This window comes from Excalfactoria chinensis, chromosome 5 (genome assembly GCF_039878825.1).
Source record: "Excalfactoria chinensis isolate bCotChi1 chromosome 5, bCotChi1.hap2, whole genome shotgun sequence".
Taxonomy (NCBI): Eukaryota; Metazoa; Chordata; class Aves; order Galliformes; family Phasianidae; genus Excalfactoria; species Excalfactoria chinensis.
In genome coordinates this window covers 20,259,555-20,279,564 of record NC_092829.1, presented here as the reverse complement: position 1 = coordinate 20,279,564, position 20,010 = coordinate 20,259,555, and the positions used below count along the sequence as shown (strand labels likewise).

At 45.6% G+C, this 20,010-nt stretch overlaps 1 protein-coding gene across 2 annotated transcripts in view; it reads left to right on the top strand.

Annotated features, from left to right (window-relative positions):
• IFT43 (intraflagellar transport 43) overlaps positions 1-19,713 on the top strand; it is a 41,387-nt gene extending 21,674 nt beyond the window's left edge. Inside the window, exons 5-10 of one of the 2 annotated variants that reach the window (XM_072338303.1) lie at positions 4,728-4,760; positions 5,174-5,220; positions 16,657-16,729; positions 18,147-18,222; positions 18,582-18,644; positions 19,369-19,713. In XM_072338303.1, coding sequence (XP_072194404.1) covers positions 4,728-4,760; positions 5,174-5,220; positions 16,657-16,729; positions 18,147-18,222; positions 18,582-18,644; positions 19,369-19,479 — 403 coding nt within the window. In that variant the 3' untranslated portion in view covers positions 19,480-19,713. The remainder of the gene's footprint in view (positions 1-4,727; positions 4,761-5,173; positions 5,221-16,656; positions 16,730-18,146; positions 18,223-18,581; positions 18,645-19,368) is intronic. The other variant, XM_072338304.1, reaches the window with a different exon arrangement.
• The last annotated feature ends 297 nt before the right edge of the window (positions 19,714-20,010 follow it).

Below are 20,010 nucleotides of genomic sequence, written 5' to 3'. Positions count from 1 at the left end.
GCCTTCCAGTACCACTGTGGTTCTGCTCTGCGGAGCTCTGGTGGGTGTTCTCCACCCACTGTGTGACTGAGACCCACACACGGGGAGCTGGGAGCGCTCACACTGTGTGTCACTGTGGATGTGCGATGAGTTGTGCCTCAGGCTGCTAACAAGCTGCTGCTCGCGGCTCACCGCCCACTCACCGCGGTGATGGGCACGGATAGAATGCTCGAGCAAGAGCGTACGGTGTTTGTTTGGTTTTAATCATAAAGAGAAGTGACGTAGACGTGCCAGGAACAGGCAGGCAGATGAGGCTCTCCCCGGGCAGGCCCCCCTGGCAGCCGCCGTTCCCCTCACACCGGCCTCCCGCAGCCCGTCCTGCGGGGCCGCCGAGGCCCGGCAGAGGGCGGCCGTGGCCCGACGGAGACCTTCGGTCGTCCTCCGCCATCCCGGCGGAGCTCCGCAGCCCCACGGCGGGTGCTGGGGGTGCTCCCTTCCCCGGGGCGAGCTGCGGCCCGGCGGCTGAGGGCGTGAGCGGAGCTGAGAGAGATGCGAGCACGGAGAGATTTCAAGGACGTTTCTCCCCATTCATCCCAGTTATATGCGTTGCTAAAATAGGTTAACGGTGTCTAATTAACCACTACACGTTGTCATGCTGCATAAAGATAGCAGCCTGGCTGTTCTCTGAGCCCTGCTACTTTATCTCCATTTAGATCTCCGTGGTAGTCCATTAAATGAGAAAGAAACAGTTTAAGGGAGATGATGTCTACATTAGAGCTGCCTTTCACCTCTGGGCACGGCTGTAGGCAGCTCCCCGCCAGCCGGGCTGTGCGCTGCGGTGCGGGGCGTTCTGAGATTCAGCCCCCTCTCATCAGCACGAGGCAGGATTCCGGCCGGGCAGGGCTGAGCGACGCCCCAGACCGAGGTCACGTTTATGTCCTGTGCCCCAGCACACAGCTTGGAGAGAAGTCGGTAGTGCATCGCAGAAATTGCGTGGTAGGATGCACTGGGCTCTGCCGGGGGTCTGCTGCTTCATAAGAAGGAATAAGAGAAATGGAAGTATTGTTCTCACAAGAAGTGATGATGGCTGGTGTGTAATACAGCAGACAGTGCGTTTCTGAGCATTGCTCCCAGGACTGTGTTGTTTTATTTGCCCTTAAGTGTTTGTATCTATGCAGCACAAAGATGCACTGGGGGATGTTCAGCATAAATGTTAGGAAGAAATGATTTACCATGAAGGTGGTCAAAGGCTGGAAGAGCGTTCTTAAGGAGGTGGTTGATGCCTGTCAGTGTTGAAGAGACATTTGGATAATGCCCTTAATGTTCTGCTTTAACTCCCCGTTAGCCTTGGATCGGTCAGGCAGTTTGATTTTGAAGGTCCCTTCCATCTGAACCATTCTATAGTTCATGCACAATTACTCATTTTATGGATGCTTGTTGCTACCCTCCCTGGGCTTTGCCTCCTGTTAGAGCAAACAGGAAGCGAGGGCAATGCACTTGTTGCTGATGGTACAAGGAAAGGGTAGGAAATCTGTCTATACTGACTTGACTTTACAGTTTTCTTCCATGTCAGTTTTCACTCATTACTAGGAAGCTGTGCCCTTAGGAATGAGGGAGATGCTGTGTACTTGGGCATGATATTCTTAAGGGATGAAATGTTGGTCTCAGATTGTTGCAATTGGCATTGATAAAGCTGAGCCAGTTCTCAGGAATGGGCACTCCTCTCCACTTTAAGCAGCATGGTAACCTCACAAAGTATGCCTGCAGGGCTTCCAGTAGCTTCTTATAGTACCTGAAGACCAAAGAGACAAGCAAGTAGCTGGTCCTGCAGGCACACTGTTTGCAAGTAGAGCTGAGCCCTTACCCAGCCTTGTGGAATGCGTAGGGTTGGAGGCAGGGCACACTTCAAGGATTGGTTAACAACTTTCTTCACTTATTGCCTGGATGGTTTTTATCCTCAGGAAATGGGCCAAAGCTTGTCCTTTCTCTCTGGGTCACTTTGTTAGGTAGATTCAGGTGATGCATTTGGGCCAAGAAAAAGCAAAAAGCCAGGAAAACAAACTGAAAATATTTTGTGATTTTTTATTTTTATTTTTTTTCCCAGCTTGAAACAAGGAATTAGAAAGTAACGTGTCAGCAAAGTAAATAGAAGGAAGGCTTTGGGTTTGGGACTCTATTTGGAAAGAGAAAGCTGGTTGTTATCTTCTTTGCATGATAACTCGGTCATCAAGGTCACAGAGAGTATAAAGCGTGAAATTCCTTACAGAAGTTTTGTACTATATACCCCAGATAGTTTTCTACCTATGAGCTGGTTTGAAATGACAGTTTCATCGAATGATGCTATTCCAAGTCATATATCAACAAAGCTCTGCCGCACAGGTGACTGAAAACAGATGTCTCACCTAAACAGAACAGCAGTCATTTCTGTCTCCTGCTCTGCTTCCACTGGTATTTAAATGCTCTATATAAATGAGAGTACTGTCGACATAAGAGACTTTCCTCCACTGCCACCTCTGTGCCCTGAGGCACGGGGACTGGGACTGACAGTGGGGCTTCACTACACAGTTCTAACACCCAGACTCTGGCGTTACAGTGAGCAGCACTGCTCTCCCTTCCTGCTTTATTAATTTACTCTCTGCATCACTGTTCTTTTTTCAATGAGGTGCAGTTATTTCGTAACAAAGTAAAGCTATTTGGCAAGCTTGCAGATAGTTTTGGGAGTGCAGAAACTACCTTCTGGAAATGCTTAGGAATCTGAGCATACTTCACAAATTATGAAAGTATTAAGTACAGACAGAAAATTAAACCCAAGGAGTACTGTTACCCCCAGCAAAGCTGTCTGGATTTGGAGTCATCTAGATCATCTAGAACACTCATAATGGATATTTTCTTATTGCCTTCAATTAGTCCATTTGTAACATAACCAGGAAACGTCTGGAAAGCTTTAAGTCTGAGAAAGCAGAATAGTCTTTGCCTCTAGGACTAAATATGACTGTGTTCCCAGGGGGCCACCTGCATGTCTATCAGGAGAGGTAGCTCAGGAAAAAGGAACAGAAATTGCTTACAGGGATAGCAAGGTGTGACCCTCTCCTGGGAAGTATAAACATGTTTCACTCCTGCCTGGAGACAGACAGTGAGCAAGAATGTAAGAAGCGTGAGTGCTGAGGGGGAAAAAAAGGGTTATTTGGGGCTGGACAATTACCAAAAATAATGGGATCATGCTAAGAAGAGGTTAGATATAACCTCGAGGAAATCATCCCACTGTGAGTGCCAGGGGTCTGAAGACAGGCTGTGGGAAGCAGTTCTGTGAAGGCAGAAGGGAGAGAGAGGAAATGGGATAAATCTTGCATCATCTTTTCATCTCTGGTCAGATTCCAAACTGTGCTGTGAGCTGGCAGTGGGCTCTGAGCCATTACTTCCTCCCTCTGTAGTATCTGGGAGTCACAAAGTGTGTTTTGCACTGTCACTGGGGAAAAGGACTTAACTGGACAATTACTCCTCACTGAAAGAACTCTCCTAAATGCACAGCTCCCTTGTACTTCTGCTGGAAGCTCAGGTACAGGTGTTGCTTATGTGGCTGTAGTTCTGACCATAGCAGTGGTATTACTGAACTCTTACCACTTATTGGGTATAACCTTCAGCCTCTTGCAGACCGCAACCTCCAAGGAGAGCAATGGAGACAAGGATCTTTCTTCTACTCAGACACTGTCTGTGTCCTGCTCTTTGCTCTTAGAAGAGTGGACTATTCTCGGGAGGACTCAGTGAGGCCTGTGGCCTCATCAGAGAGAACTGATGAGAAGTCTGCTCATTTCATGGAAGTGCATTGAAAAGTGCAGTGCGAGGCAGTGCAGCAGCTTCTCTCACATCTTGGTGTGTCCTGGGACAGTGCACGTGTCCTGGGACAGAGCCCCGGGTACTCTTGTCATAGTGCTCTGCCTTGAGAGACGGGAGAATATTTATTCCTAATGCATAGAGATGAAACTTCACTCTGCAAAATGGCCAAAGCAATCAGTGAGTGATGAAGTATCTGCTAAAAAGAAACCTGGCATTTAATTAACTTTTCAAAGTGCTGGTTCAGCAACCTCCATGTTTTACATTTTGAATATTGAACAAGCATCCCTAATCGGAACTGAATTACTTCTGGGCTTGCTGGGGTGGAGAGCAAGGGAGCTGCCATTTGCTGGTGCCTCCCCCCCACATTATTATTATGAACTTCTGTTAACTCAGCCGGATCAACCCTGATTTACTGCAGTGACAGTATGCCTGACCTGAACTTGGCCTGCTCAGATGGGGCTCCTAACCCTCAAAGACAACCGCATAATCTTTAAGCACAACCAAGGGCGAGAAGAACCTGTTGATCTCTCAGGGGGAGGTAGACAAATTATACCTTCTTCATTGCTCCTGTGTGTGCCAACGTCTGCACCCAGGTAAGGCAAGCTTTGCCCACAGCTGATGGCAGACAGTATGAAAAAGTGTCCGAGAAACTAAAAAAAAAAACAGGGACTCTGTCTCTTGCTGTATCTGGACCTGATTGTCTTTTGGGACTCAGATGGTTCAGCTTTAACTGGATGCACTCAAAGACTTTTTGATGCCTTGGTTTAGTGGTCACTAAGAACTCTTTATACAGGTGTGATATTAGACCTGGTTGCAGGACCTGTTTTATACATTAAGAGTGATAAAGAGAAATATATGTTTTTTAATAAACCTTTCTAGCCTTTTCTAAGCACAAACCTTTCCTTGTCTTGCAGGTCAGGAAAAAAACATGCAGAAGAAGTAGAAGAGTAAGTTCTCATTGTTGCTAAGACTTCTTTCACAACTTCTACATCTGATTTCATGGAGAACGGGGATGCAACTCTCTAAGCTCCTGGACATGAAGATCTGGAATTTGGGATGGATGCAGGGCCTGGCATGAATTCATGCATTGTGTCCTAGCATGGGTCAGAACTGGTTGCTCTGTAGTTCCCTGGATATGGAGTTGATGGTGGCTGTATCATTCCTTTGTGACAGAAAGAAGTGGAATGTGTCTGCTTTCCCAGCAGACCCGTGCCAGGCTCTGCTGTCTAAGCCTCATGCAATAACCTAAGTGTTTGTCGCAGATTTGAGGCACTGTAGACTTGTGGGGATGAAAGAGATACAGGAAGATGCTTCTTTGGGTTTTCATTTGAAATTCTTTTCTCCTTGTGTTTTGTTGCAGCCATCGTCTCAGGCAGCAGAGCCAGGAGGTATCAAATGAGGGAGGAGGTACGTTTTCACCTACTTGACTGCCAGAATTGCCTTCTTACATGTCTGAGGGTTATCCAGTAAAGTGAGCAGAGGCATCTGTCTGGTAAGAAATGGCTAGAGAGTGAACCACCTTGAGGAGAGAAATAAATGTGGCTGCTGCTTAAGTCTCTCATCTGCTGAATGGAGGGGAGAGAGCAAAGGAGACTGAGAGAAGGATGATTAAATGAGCCTATAGTCTAAGTCTGTCTCTTCATTGACACAGAATAATAAAATGCCTTGAGGAAGAAAGAAAGTGTCATGGGGACACTTCTCTGTGATTACCTCCATAGGGATAATAGCGTACTGGGGAAGAAGAAAGTTAAAAGACTGATAAAAGAGTAAAAGTGGGGATAGAAATCACTGCTGTCCCCTAGTTTAGGTGATAGCAGGTTCTGCTTAAAGCTCCTCTTGTGTTCTGTGATAAAACCCTTGTGCCTATCAGGACAAGTGCCTGCGCAGTTCTCTTAAGGCATCTGTCGTTAGAGAACTCATTATTTAAGAAAAACACTTGCGCTAATGCAAGATCTTAGATCATAAGCTGAACTTAGTCTGGTGGGTTATCCCATCCCATCCTTTTACAGGCTGCTGAGAAATGTACTGTTCTCCTAACTACCACTACTAGTTTCCCGTATGGACTGATTGAGGCAAGAGGAAGCTCAGGAAAAATCCACAGTAGGAAGTCCTAGGCAAACACTAGAAGGCCATACACATAGTATTCATTGAAGCCTCTAGGAGCTACCTCAATTTTCAAGGGCTAAGAATTTTATACAGTGTATAAAAAGTTGCATCTGTAAAATATTGCTAAGCATTAAGAGAATTACTGGAAGTCACAAAGGATGAGACATCAATATGTTTAATGAGACTAATTAGAAGACTTATTTGGGTCTTCCAGACAGATTAAGCACAGCAGCATATGACTGCCTGAAGTGGCACCTTTATAGCATTGGCATCTTCAGAATAGATTTAATTTCCCCCCTGGGATGTTTCTTGGGCTTCTTAAATTTCATGATATATCACTGAGGCTGATAGTCTGTTCTGAATAGCTATTCATCTGTTTGCATATGTGCTGTCCTTCTTGTTGAACCTTGGTCTTGTATTCAGAGTATAATAACTTCCTTTGTTAATCAGGTGTAAAAATGCTTGCCACGTGTTTGCAGCATATGACTTTTAGTGCTCCCACATATTGGGTTATAAATACTGGATAGAATTGAAACAGAACATGGTATGAAGACATGATAAGTTGTAATATGCTTCACTTATTTATTTGTAACTAATCTGTGGTTAGTGGTTAGTTTTGGCTTGTTTGCTAATCAGAATTCAACTTTGGACTATATGCATGTGTTAGAAGAAGGATCCTGCAAACACTACTGCGAGTTCCCACCCAGGCAGTTTATAGTATAATCAGATACCCTGGTTTGTAGATCTAATTCTGATATGAAAAATCTCTGGATGATCAATACATTGCATGCTGGTGGTCCTAGTTCTACAGGGAGATCAAACAGACTAATTCTGGGAGAGCAGTTCTCTGTGTGGACTCAGCAATTGCAATGAGGACAGGTGGTGTATAAACTCCAAAACCTGATTAAAAATGCTTTTGGTAATTAAGCAGAGAGATACATAAGAGCTGCCCAGTGCAGAAGGCATGCTGTGGTTGTGCCTTAAATTGAGTCATATTGGCCTCCCCTACACACGTTGAAGGGCTTGTGTCCTTAACTGTAGCAGAAAAGCCCAGATTCTAACCACACTTAAATCAAGACACTGGTGTATGGATCCCCAAGGATGGGTCATGGTTATTTTTTGCTGCATAATGTGTTAGCTTGTACAACTTAATATGAACAGGCGCGGTTGCCTACTGATTGCTGCTGTCAACCAATACATTTGTATTACCTTCCTTTACCGTATTAGAAAGCTTAGCTGTACCATTCCATTAACATTGCTTGTCCGCTGTCCAACCTTTTTATTAAAAGAATGAAAGACAAAACTATCTGCCCTTAAAAAGATAGCGTATGTGTGCTCAGCTGTAATAGTTTGTATGGCACTAAAGTCCAACTTAGGATTTGGAGTCTGTTGGAGGAAGCACTGAAAAATGATAAGCCCTGGAGGGAAACCATGGTTTGGCATGTGGAGAACGTGGGAGTCTGGGAGAGAAGGACATTTGGTTCTCAGAGAGTGGGAATGCTGTGTGAAGACTGAAGTAACCTGGGATGTTGTAAGGAGATGGACCAGACAAGGACGTCATATGTGGAACCGTATGCAGCTCAAGCTTTCTCATGAATTCATTTTCTTTCACCTGTATTTCTTCTTCATTGAGGCTAGTCCAGGACAAGAGAGCCATTTTAAAAAGGGGCCGGTTTTGAATTATAGGGATCAAAGAAATGTGTTTCTTTAAAACCATCTGTTCCTTTAAAACTCCAAGCTGGAAAGACTGATATGAAAAAGTACAGCATCTCTCCAGCAATAGTTCTGGTGTGCCTGTTTGATGGATGTGGGTGTTTCCTACAGTGCCTTCCTTCTCTGAGCTCAGTGCCCACCCTCCTGTGCAGTCACTGGAACATGTTAGAACACAGTCACAGCAAGTGGATAACGTTCCTTTGTTAGGTTGTTGTGTGTTCAACCGAACTGTGGTGCAGCCCAGCTCCTCTGTACCATGGAAAACTTGCTTTAACAGGATTTAATGCATCACATCTGGAGGAATAATAGACCTTCACAAGCCTCGAAAAAATGGTTAATTCCTAGAGGACAGGCCTAGTTGAGTCACTTTCAGCCAGGGGCAATTGGGGGCTTAATGCCATGTATGTAGCAATCTGGGCAATCTGAGAGAGAGGAGTTTAAGGGTAATTGCTCAATTTTCTGTCCATGTCAACAGGGAAAACGGGCAGCTGAGACTGAGTGCTGTACAGGCAGGAGACTGCAGATGGGAGACGATCAGGAGAATTTAACAAGTGCTTTCTGTAGCAGCCAAGAGCAGTTTCTCCCCAGTACAGACTATTCTTTGTCATGAAGTGGGAGGGAGGCAGGACAACTGAGTGTATGTGGAAGGGCTTTCTCCTCCCTTTGCTCCTTTCTTCAGCAGGATTATAGAGTCTCTGCTTCTGCTTTGCTTGGTTTGGCTTTACTTAGCTTGTGCATGACTTTAATCAGCTTGTGAGTCTCATTCTGACATGCAGCTACGCTTTTCTGTCATCAAACAAGTTTGTTGTCTAATGTTGTGCTCTGTCCACCTGTTCTGCTCTGCTAGGCTGCACACCCCAGATGCTCGTCTCCTCACTGCATGGCTCTTGGGCTTTTCCTCTTAGCACTGGAGCAGGGGTCAGTTAGCTGAGATTGTCATCTGTTTCCCTGCTCTCCTTCCTCTACAGACTGTTTTCCCATCTTCAGAAATATTTTGCCCTTTTCTCTCTTTCTCTTGCGTAGCTCCTAGAACAGGGCTTTTCGTGGAGGATTGGGCTGTGACACATGTGATATTCTGTCTGTGGGAACAACAGCTTATTTTAAAGCAGATAGTGTGGGTGACTGAGAGAGCTGATTGAAATGAAAGCCTGCCTATGCTACGCAGACAACCCCGATGTGACCTGCAGGTGAGGAAAGCTGCCAAGAGACAGTCACTGGATCTGTGCCCTCAAGGCAAAATCCCTTCCTGCCTGCTGGGAAGCCTCCTCGAGGAAGCAGAGCTGATGATGAGACCTCTCTATACAATGTCAAATCTTTAGAAGGACTTCTTACCCTTCTGGCATGTGGCAGCAGCTCCTTTGCATTTGAACAGGACAGGAGTCCAGGCTCTGTGCACAACAGGAGCAGTAGAAAATGTGTTAATGCTCCATCAAATATTAATCTTACTTGCTTGGGAAATAAAAAAAAAGCAAAACAAAACAAAAAATAAGAAATGGAGAAAGTGGGCATATATGCCATCGTCTCTGCATCATCCTGAGAGTGATGTCTGTCTGTCAGGTGGGAGGTGGCCGTCACAGGATATCACAGGATATGGCCATAAAATACCAAACACCTTATGGGCTGCACACAAATATGCACCAGTGTTGAAATTGCTGTGAACAGAGCTGAAAGTAAGAGCACAGTGTGGGTTATTGCTGCCTGCGTTATTCCTGATGAAGTTTGCCATTTGCTTCCTGGAGAGCTGCTGTTCTGACAGAACACAACAAGTGCTGGTGATTTCCGGGGGCTGTGACTGTGAGGAGTGTATGGCATAGAGAGCTTTATCAGCCAAGCACGAGCCGGAAGGGTGAGAGCTGGTGGATGGGAAGCTGGACATGAGCCAGCAATGTGCCCTTGCAGCCCAGAAAGAAACATATCCTGAGCTGCATCAAAAGAAGCTTGGTCCAGGAGGTCAAGGGAGGTGATCCTGCCCCTCTGCTCGGCACTGGTGAGGCCTCACCTGGAGTACTGCATCCAGATGTGGAGTCCTCAGTACAGGATAGACACAGACCTGTGGAGCACATCCAGAAAAGGGCTGCAAAAATGGCACAAGGGATGGAACACCTTTCCTGTGGAGATGGTCTGAAAGAGCTGGGACTGTTTAGCATGGAGAAGAGAAGGCTTCAGAGTAACCTGAGAGCAGCCTTTCAGTATCTAAAGGGGAGCTACAGGAAAGATGGGGATCTTTGGCAGAGTCTGTGGTGACAGAACAAGGGAAATGGTTTCAAGCTTAAAGAGGATAGGTTTAGGTTAGATGTAAGGAAAAAGTCTTATACAGTGAGGGTGGTGAGGCATTGGAACAGGTTGCTCAGAAAGGTGGTAGATGCCCTCTGCCTGGAGACTTCCAAGGCAAGGCTGAATCAGGCCCTGGACAACCCGATTTAATCTAGATGACCTTTAAAGTTCCCTTCCAACACTAAGGATTCTCTGATTCTGTGAATCTACAGTAACTGCCATGGAGATGGCCAGTGAGTCCTTTGAAGGCTTGAGAGCCAGCAGTGGAGTGGTTTGGGAAGAGCTGTATGGGCTAAAAGCATTGAGCATGAGTTGCAGTGGATACAGAGTGAAAAATATGGTGTTTGGGAGCTTGTGTGAGGGACTGAAGAGAGGGGCCTGAGGCAGAGTGACAGTGACTGCTGTGTTTCTTGGATTCTGTGCTATGACTTTGAGCGTGGTTCTGTCAATGCACCGCTGTCCTTCACTTGCTGCTCCCTACTGCAGTGCCCTAAATCTCTGCACAAGGTCAGTGAAGGACAAACTCAGACCAACATCATGGTTTCTCATCTGCTGCTGGTTCAGGCCAGCTTGAACTCCTGCAGTGACTGCTGACATTGTGATCTAGAGCTTCTGCTGTTTGAGGAAGCCATCTTTTGGCAGCCATAGTGGATGGGATAACAGAGAGTATGTCCCAGGGGATACGGCTGAAGACCTGTTTGGAGCGGCTAACTACCCGTCATGGGGCAGTGGACAGTTTAATTGCAAGGGAGTGAGCACAGCTTGTTTGGGGCTGAAAATAAAGGACTGGGTAAGTATCCTCTATCACTTTATTCTGCAGTATGGTGGATACACAGTCATGTTGGTCCCTGTGATTGCTGAGTCCATAACTGTAGTTGACGGACTAGGTTTACCTAAAATACCCTTTAAGAAAAAGCTCTTGAAAGATGATTACAGAATTGAGACACCATCATTTAAAACTGCCTGAGGCAAGCTCCTTTGAAAATTGCAGCAGTGGAGGGACAGAGAGAGAACCACGTAGCCCTTGATTGTAGTGTCGTTCCCTCAGGACCCGTCCCCCCTCCCCCTCGGTTTCTCATCTGATATGAGAGAGAGCAGCAGTAAGATTCCTCATCTGTCTTATGAAAATCCGATTCTGAGTGGCTCTGATCAAACCCGGCTGGCTGTCAGCAGCGGTGGCCTTGTGTGGAGGGAGGGAGGCTTCTGAGGAGTTGCTGGATGTGGAAATGTCATGGGTGCTGCCGATCAAAGAGGCATTTTTTAATAAATATATATATAAAAAATAAAAAAACCTAAGGATTTAGCATAAAAGAAATGTAGTTTGTCTTGTTTTTCCAGCATAACATGAAGAGGATGAAATAGAATCAGATACGCCTGCTCCCAAACATACATCCACAGGAGCATTTGAGAAGCTTCTTTCTCTGGCACACCAACACTCCAGCACAAAATCACTCATCTCCAGTGTTATTGAGGACAGTTTTGTATTTCCGAGTTCACCAAACCCTCCCAGGGAGCCTCATGTTGTCTCATCTGCTGCCCTGCCACCTCCTGAGTTTGTTTCAGCAGGGGAATATTGCAAAGGTGCAAAGAGCAGCCCGTGTAAAGAAAAAACAGGTGTTGGCAGAAAGGAGGGCAGGTGCAGTGCTCTGTCAGGGGCTGTGGGTAAAGGCTAGTGGGTGTGTGGCCACTGTAGATGCTGATAACCTCAGGAATATGTTGGACTCCAGGTCCTGAGCTTGGCCTCCTGTCTCTGCTATCTGCTGCTGGTGAAGAACCTATACATTAAGAGATTCCTTGTCTATAAAGCCTTCAGTATCTGGTCTCACACAGTACAAGCCATAGACTGCCACCTGTTGAAGCCCTGCCTGGAGCTCAGAGACTCATCTGACGTGGCTTTTTGGTGCCCTGGTTGCATTGCTGCAGCTTATCTCTTCTCATGCTTCCCAGGGATCAAAACTGAGGCTTTGTGGCAACAGCAGCCTTGAAAGATTGCAAATGTGGCTGATGCTTGTCCAGCAAACCATTGTGTGAGATGCTATCCAAGGAAGTAGGGTGTGTCAGTGAACCACCCAACCTCCTAGCTAGTCCTCCATCTGGCTAGCGGTATGATCAGAGCTCGGTGGCTGAAGAAAAAATGATTTTGTCTGATGCATCTGTAAAGCAAGGCTGGAGGGTTGTTGCTGAACCTGCTGTGTGACCGCATCCCGTCTAGGTCCTATGAATCCTCTCCCACCAAAGAGTGACTTTTCCCTTCAGCTGCCTAGGTCATGCCATTATGATTCTCTTCACAGACGGATGTTTTGGGATAGGAGAACCTCAGGTTACCTTCTGCTTGGCTCAGCTTTTAAGACTGCCCCAGCAGCTGTAGTACCACCTGCTTTTCACCCTGCTGTTTTCATCTCCCTGCTGGCTGAAAGGTACACTGCTCAGCACCAGCCTCTTGCTAGGGCAATTTCAATCAGGGAAAGGTATCCCTATGAAATTAATGTTTCAACATCCAAAGAAATATTCTTTATCCTCTTCATTTGCCTGCTGCTCTCCTGAGAAAGCTTCCAAAAGCCTTCAAGCTTGTTTGTGTGTTCAGCAGAGACTGAACGTGTCCCTTATTCCTTATGGTTTTTTGAAGTTGTTTTTTTTTTTTTTTTGCCTGTTGCTTTCCACTTTTTTCTTTTTTTAATTCTCCATTTTTCCACTTAGAGAGAAAAATTATTTATTGCATTGAGATGCGCTAATTAAAGCCATTTTCTGGTATTTGGTTACTGAAGTGTTTGATGTCTCTCTGACAAGACCATGAAATGCACAGTGTGTCTACAGGGACAGAATTTGCTGAACACGGTGCTTTGTAAATGAGGGGACACAGTGTCGCAGCAGCTCATGAATATGAAACGCCCATGATGCTACCTCAGTGGACTTGAGAACACAGATGAATCCTGTCATGTGCTAAATGAGACCAATTTCTTTCACTTAACTTCATCTTCAATCAGACCTTCTTCCATTTGCCTGTTTAAAATTCCCCAAACGTGGTGCAGAAGGTAACAGCATTCAGTAAAACAAAGTTTTGCAGCAGCAGAGATATTGTAATTATCTCATTTTTACATTTTATGAGCAAGCAACTTAAACTAAAGTTAGTTTCATTCGTATGCCTGCTTAGTGGCAGGGGACTGCCAGTTCCAGCAGCCACTGCCCTTTTTTGTTCTCTGGATGTGGCAGTGGATGAGAAAAGAGGACAGCTCCATCCCCACTGTAAAAGCGCCCATTCTGAACTGGAACTGGCACTGGAAATAATCACCCAGCTGGTGGAAGTTAATCAGATGAAGCAAGATGGAGATGTTCTTTTGGGTGTCAGGATTTGGGGCGTGAGGCTTAGGTGACTTAAAGCAGCCCAGTGAGAAGTGGCAGCCCCACCCTACTGAACAACTGTAGACTGGACGTAGAATGTGGTTTCTAGGTACATCTCTGATTTATTGCCTGACCTTGAATGAATTCTGTCTGTCCTTAACAAAGCATTGAGTTCTGTGGGACTGGGACCAGATCTCACTGTGATGAGAGCCTGCAGGTGTTGCTACTTAACCAAACATAAGCTCCTAGGAGGGGAAGTGCAACTTGACAACTTGCAGGTGTAGCTGAGCAGTAGGTAGGTGTGCCTCCATCTCCTGCTTGTGGCTTTCTGTGGCTGTCATCAGTAACTTCTTTGCTAAGGGGCAGAAGAGGTGACGATCACTGCATATTCTCTGCCATGAGCACAGAGCCCTGCTTTGAATGTCACTCTGAAAACTGCTATTCCTTGTTTATTGTTCAGCTACCCAGATGTAGCCTTTTCCTTCTGTTTCTTTGTTCTACTGCTCGTGCTTGCATGCTTCTGCCTCATGCTAGCAGTGTCTTGTCATAACTTAAGCTATGGAATTCTTTTAGCGTAAGACCTTGCTCAGACTAGCTATATTAATTATACTCTGGACTTAGATGTTCTGAGACATTCAGTTTGATGGAATATATTATGGCTCCCCTGTTATCCAAAACTTGTACTGGTGTCTCCTACCCTAAACTCTGCGTGGATGCACTCATTTTGGTTTCATTCTTTGATAGTTTGCGCTTGCTTGCTATTATAGGTGGGATGGAGAGGAATCTGTAGTGGTATAATCTGGCATTTGATGCTCACTCAGTATTTTATATCTCTATCATGAGCAGTTTCTGAAACTAGTGTCTTGTTTACAGGCTGAAAAATCCATGAGAAAGGCTTCGCTTCACTTTGTTCCCAGATGTTTTGAGCAATAAAGGGAAGTCTCACCCATTCCTCTTTACTGTCACTGTAGTCTTGCTGTTGGAAATGGCTAAAACCATTTCTATATGAGTGCTGCTCTATGAGACTGGGAGAACATGGTCCTGAGGACATTTCTGTATGTATTAGTGTTATATCAGGGTTGTCTCATTGCAGCTAATGGCAATATTAAAAGTAAAGCATATGCCTATATTCTTGCAACACTGCTGCCCATGTGGTTCTGTTCCCTACGGCAGCCATAGTGCCGTGACTTAGCTGTGCTGCTAGAGCTTGTTGGAAAAAGAAAGATGTACTCTCTAAGAAGAGCAAATAGTGGGCAGGAGCCTGGGCAAGTGGGAGGTTGGCTCCTTGGTGATGAAGGTGAAAAAGGAGACAGTGAACTGTAAGGAGAGAGGAGTTGGAGGGATTGTGGAGAGGTGGCACCGTGGAAATTGGCAGAAGGTAGGAGAAGTTATGAGTGAAACAGGGACCCAAATATTTCAGGCCTGATTTGCCATTGACAGCAACTGGTCTGGGGAGCTAATTATTAGTATTATTATTATTTTTTTAATAGTTTGCAACATTTTTGTTCTGTTTCCTGACAGTCTGTGGCAGTCCTAAGGAGCACTGCCAGTGCCTAGAAATGGACAGCATCATTGGCACTTTGCAGTGAGAACACTCATGCGGTTCCCTTTGCTGGAGGGGCTGGCAGGCACCCCCAGAGCATTTCCACTTCTGTCTGAAGTGTTTTCAAAGTGCCTATAAAAATATTGGAGCCTTTAATTTCTTTTTGAAGGAATTTCTGTGTGATTGCCTTCATGATGGTAATACAGAGTAGAGGCAGCGTTCTGCAAGGAGTTTGGGAATCTCTCTGTGAAATTCAGTGGCAGTGAGATAAAGCCAGTACTGGCAAATCCAGGACTCTTTGGAAACCTGCACAAAAGGAAGGTGCAGCACTAAGTTTATGGTATTCTCTAGTGCAAAAAGAAATAAACAGAAGCAAAAGCCTGGCAGGGTACCTCTGTGCAGTGCTTTGTTCCTCCTGTTGTACAGCCTCCACAGTCTGTTTCCTCCTTGGTCTTTGTTACTTATGTACAGAGACTTTCTCCCACATTGTCACTGAGCAGTTCTCTCCACAGGTCAGTCTCTGTCCACAGTGATGCTGTTACCCTGTGATTGCATTTTATTAGGAGCCTTAACCTTGGCTGGGAGCTCCTGCATAGAAGAGCCAGTGGGACAGCAGGTTCTCCTGGCTCTTGTCCCTACATGCAGAGTGGGGGCAGATATATCCTGAAGGTACAGGAACACACTGGTGAGTCATTTCTTGCCCTCTAAGGGACGTCCTGAGGGCCTGTTGCTGCAGTTTTCCTTTAAATGTCTTTGAGAAGTTTGCTGTAGTCAGAGAGCTGCTTTGCAGGCACCTGTTCCTCAGGCAGCTGGGGAGCTCGAAGGCACAGCTCTGCTGAGATCATCCAAGCTGTCACCTCCGCTGGCCGTGGCCTGGCTCTCGCTGCAGCCGCTGTCCCACTCAGCCCTCCGCCAGGCAGCCAATTAGTGAGAAATCCCACTGTGTGGCCAGCACCGAACGACCGCCACACTGAGGCCCGTGCTGACCTCTGTCCTCCCACAGCTGGGCCAGGGCTGCTCTTGCCCTAGCAGCTGGTAAGCCCCAGGGATGCTGAGGGGATGCTGGGCAGAGAGGGCAGCTGAGAGGCTGCGGAGCTCTGACAGGCGGCCGGACAAGGGGCTCTTCAACAAGACCCTGCCCGGAGCCTTGGCCGCCACAGGTGGGGACATCTCTCCAGCTCCTGAATATTCATCTCAGCCTGGGCTGCAAAGCTAGGCAAAGTCAGGCCCAGCTACCTGCTGTGCTACTGGCAGAGGCAGGAGCAGCCTGCCTGCTCCAGCACTAAAGGGCCAGCTCTGATCCCACCTTGTGCTTGTGAAACTTCTTCCCAGAGCCAACCACTGGCATCTCCACCATCTGAGGACATAGCATCTCTCAGGTTTTTAGCAGGGTGCAGTGTGCTCCCAGTTTCTCCTGCTTTCCTCTACTTTCTTTTTTTTCCTATAAGTACCCTTTGTAGGTGGAGTAACCATAATCACCATGCTGGGAATATCTAGTGACATCTATCGGCCATTCCTGGCTCACTCTGGAAGGACACGAGAACATTTATGACACTACAGCTTAGTGCATCCTCCCTCATCTTAGTGTCAGCTGGACCACCAGCACTTCCTCCTTCAGCCACCCAGAAGGTCACAGTCTCTGCTCAGTCTGCGACCCAGCCAGCAGCTCCTTCAGCATGCAGATTCATTCACGTGGCTTCTGCCATTTTATGCTCCACACCTCATTTCTAGCAGATTCTGGGTGGCTGAGCTGAGCTGAGCAATGAACAACATATCTCATAGGAAAAAAATTCTTACCAGTCTTCAGATGATGGCCAGATTCTTTCAGCTTCAAGGTTGTCTTCAAATGCTGCTTTCTTTTACTACAGATATTCCTGTGATCCCTGACTTAGAGGAAGTCCAGGAGGAAGATCTGGCCATGCAGGTGGCAGCTCCCCCCAGGTAAGAGTGCTCTTGTGGCTCACATTGGCTATGTGAAATGTGCGGTGAAATTAAACTCCCATCTTATCTCATGCCCTGTGGATGTCAGTGGCAGCGCCATTCAGCAGGATTCGATGCTACGCATTGTGACAGTGGGGCTCCAGGCTGAACAGTGCAAACTTGTTTCCTATTACATAGAGACAGCAATTAAAGCATTTTCTCTCCGTATACACAAAATCTACATTAGAGCAACACTTTTGATGTTGAAAAATCAAACTCTGAAAAGTTAGGTGTTGCTTGATTTAAGGTTGCCTGTGTGACAAATGCCTCCAGTACACATGTATTATCACACACACTTTGATTGCACTCTGCTTCGCCCTCCACAGGATATCCTTTTCACTCAAGGGCTTAGTTAATTTGCAAAGCACAATACGATCTGTAGGTGTATCACAGTAGTCCTGCCATTAGCTCATAGGAGACCATTTAGTAGTACTAAGTTTTAAAAACTGAAAGTTTTGGAGTTAATTTTCTTGATAATTTTAAGTCTTCTCTCCTGTTGAATCTATTGTGACGATCACAGAGTGGGATTTCTATTGACCTTTGTTTGGATGATCACAGATGCCTCTCTTGCAAGTATGGAGTAGGTGTTGTAACTAAATAGCTGTTAATAAAAATAAATGACGTGTCATAGCAGTAAATTAAAAAAGATTCTGTCTCTCACTAGAGTTTGTTTTTTTGTTTTCTCTTTTTTATATAATCCCATCTGCTCTTCCTGTATCGATAGTCACTCTGCAATAGAAGACAAATAATTTTCACGGGCATACATAGAAGATAAATGAATACAAATGTTCCCTGTAGTACTGCGTAACATGCAAAGGGAAGTATGGCAGGGCAGTACATTGTCCCCCTGTCCCTGCTCATCTTTGGAGCCTACATTTTAAGAAATTGCATTTGATAGCTGAAATTCAGCTGAGAGATGGAAATTGCAAAGTCTACTACTACTACTGTTCTGTAGTTTGCACTGTGGGACTCGTGAGTGTACTTTGCTTCCCAGATAGGAGTGGCATTTTGGCTGTTACCTGCTGGATTTATCTGTATCTGGGCTGTTTGAATGTTCATTGCCTTCCTGTTTTCTTTCTGGCCCTTGCATGTGGCTTATGGATCTTCTCTCTGGCATGCCAGCTTCTCTGAAGGAGTCCCTGGTTGCTCCATATCCTAATTTTACACATGGGATCAGCCTGGCTCTCAGATTTGTCAGTGCCTCTTAATGTTCTGAATGAGATGTGCTTCTGTTCTTGGACAACCATCTCAATATCCTCATCATCCAATGTGGATACTTGAGGTGGGTGTCCCCACACTACTGTTTAAGCCACTGTTTGTCTCATCTGATGTGCTTCCACACTTAGCGGGTGTCTGTTTTGTCCCTTTCTGTTTGCAGTGTGCAGGTGAATCGGGTGTTGACCTACCATGACTTGGACAAAGATCTTACAAAGTATGCTGCCTTTCAGACTCTGGTAAGTGGATGTTGGTGTGGAGTGACCGGTATAAGTCCCTTGCCTTCCAGTTTTCCATTGTCCTCCACAGTGATACTCAGCTGCATAAAATACATTGCCCTGTCATGCAAGCACCTTCCAGTCTGCCTGCAAATGTTTTCCTTTCTGCAGTATGCCTTTCAGGCTAGTGAGCATCTGGAAATAGTGTGTATACATTGCCTGTTGTTCATGTGAGGAGGTACCTGCTGCTGTCCTAAAGAAGGTGTATGTCATGTATGGGGCAAAATGTTGTGTCTGTATCTCTAGCAACATCCTCTCTGGTGAAATGATGGTGTCTGCTTTCTCTGTGTCTGTAAGACTGTGATTGTGTGTGTTCTTAGGATGGAGAGGTTGACCTGAAGCTTCTCACCAAAGTCTTGGCTCCGGAACATGAACTACGGGAGGTGAGTTAAAAGCTTCTTATGTCTCATACTCGTACTTAGAAAGTAAGCTTTTGTTGGTGGGGTGGAAGAAAGATACTTGAGGAGGAGCCTATGAAGAGGAGCTTGTTTTCAAGCTGGTGGAGGTCTGATTTCCCCAGCAGATTATTTTAAAAGTTTGTAGGTATTTCTGTGTGTGAGATTACAGCATCACTGTGACTGGCTTCCTTCAGTTTGAAAGAGTTAGTGAAGGGCCTAGTGCTGTCACAGATCCCTGCAGAAACTGCTGCTTTGTGTAGTTTTTGGTAGCCACCATGGGCTCCAGATAGTTCTGCAGAGAGCTACAGGGGAACAAAGAAAGCATCTAGGGTTAGGACAGAGGGCTGTTCTAAAGCAGGGCAGAAGAACCTCAGTACAAATGTATAAGCAGTAGCTCAGGACTTGAAATAAAGGATTTCTACATCCCAGAACCGCAGGTGCTTCAGTAAAAGGGTGGAAGATTTTTATGTCTCCTTATGCCCTTCTTGGGAGTACCTAAGGTTAACAGTGTGGGCTTTATTGAATTTGGGAATGTGGTTATTTCTGCCAAAATCTTTAAACTGTAACACGGATTCACAGTCCATTCTCTCTAGGTTTCCTATCCTAGCCAACAAAATCTATTCCTTCCTCTCTGGCAGGGACGTCATTCAGAGACCTCTAGGAGTTATCAGTTAAATTTTCAGCATGTTTGTCTTTTTCCTCTTGATAGGATGATGTCTGCTGGGATTGGGACCATCTCTTCACAGAGGTATCTTCAGAACTAATAACTGAGTGGGACGTGGGACAGTCTGAGAGAGAGGACCAACTCAGTGTACCCTAGATCACTGATACAGCAGATATCTCTCATATACACATTCCCTGTAAATAGTTTAGCGCTTTAATTTTCTATTCACTTGTTTGTATTTGAGAATATATTTCAGACATGAAAATAAATAGAACTTGCTCTGTAGGAAAACTGGCTCGAGAGAAGTTTTGGATATTTTATACTAAGACTCTTCATTCTCAAAAGAGATTAAGAATTAGAAACACAATAAATTATTTACTTATGAACAGTCACTGTCACCTTACTGCAGCACCTTTACAGATAACTGCAATGGTCAGTATCTCTGGAAAGACTGTCTTACACAGTCAGAGTGTGGTTTTCGGTGATGGCTATGAGAGAAGCTTAGGTTGGTGCAGTTTGTTTGCCTAGAACATCAAGGTTATCATCTTCCCAGAACAGGTGCCACAAGTTGTCAGTATGTTTGTGTTACATCTTGTCCATCAGCCTCCTGCCATCCCTTGCTGGTTTAACATTTGCCCTGGGTCATTACCTCTGTATTGCCTCAGAGGAAGCAGTATCACCTACTAA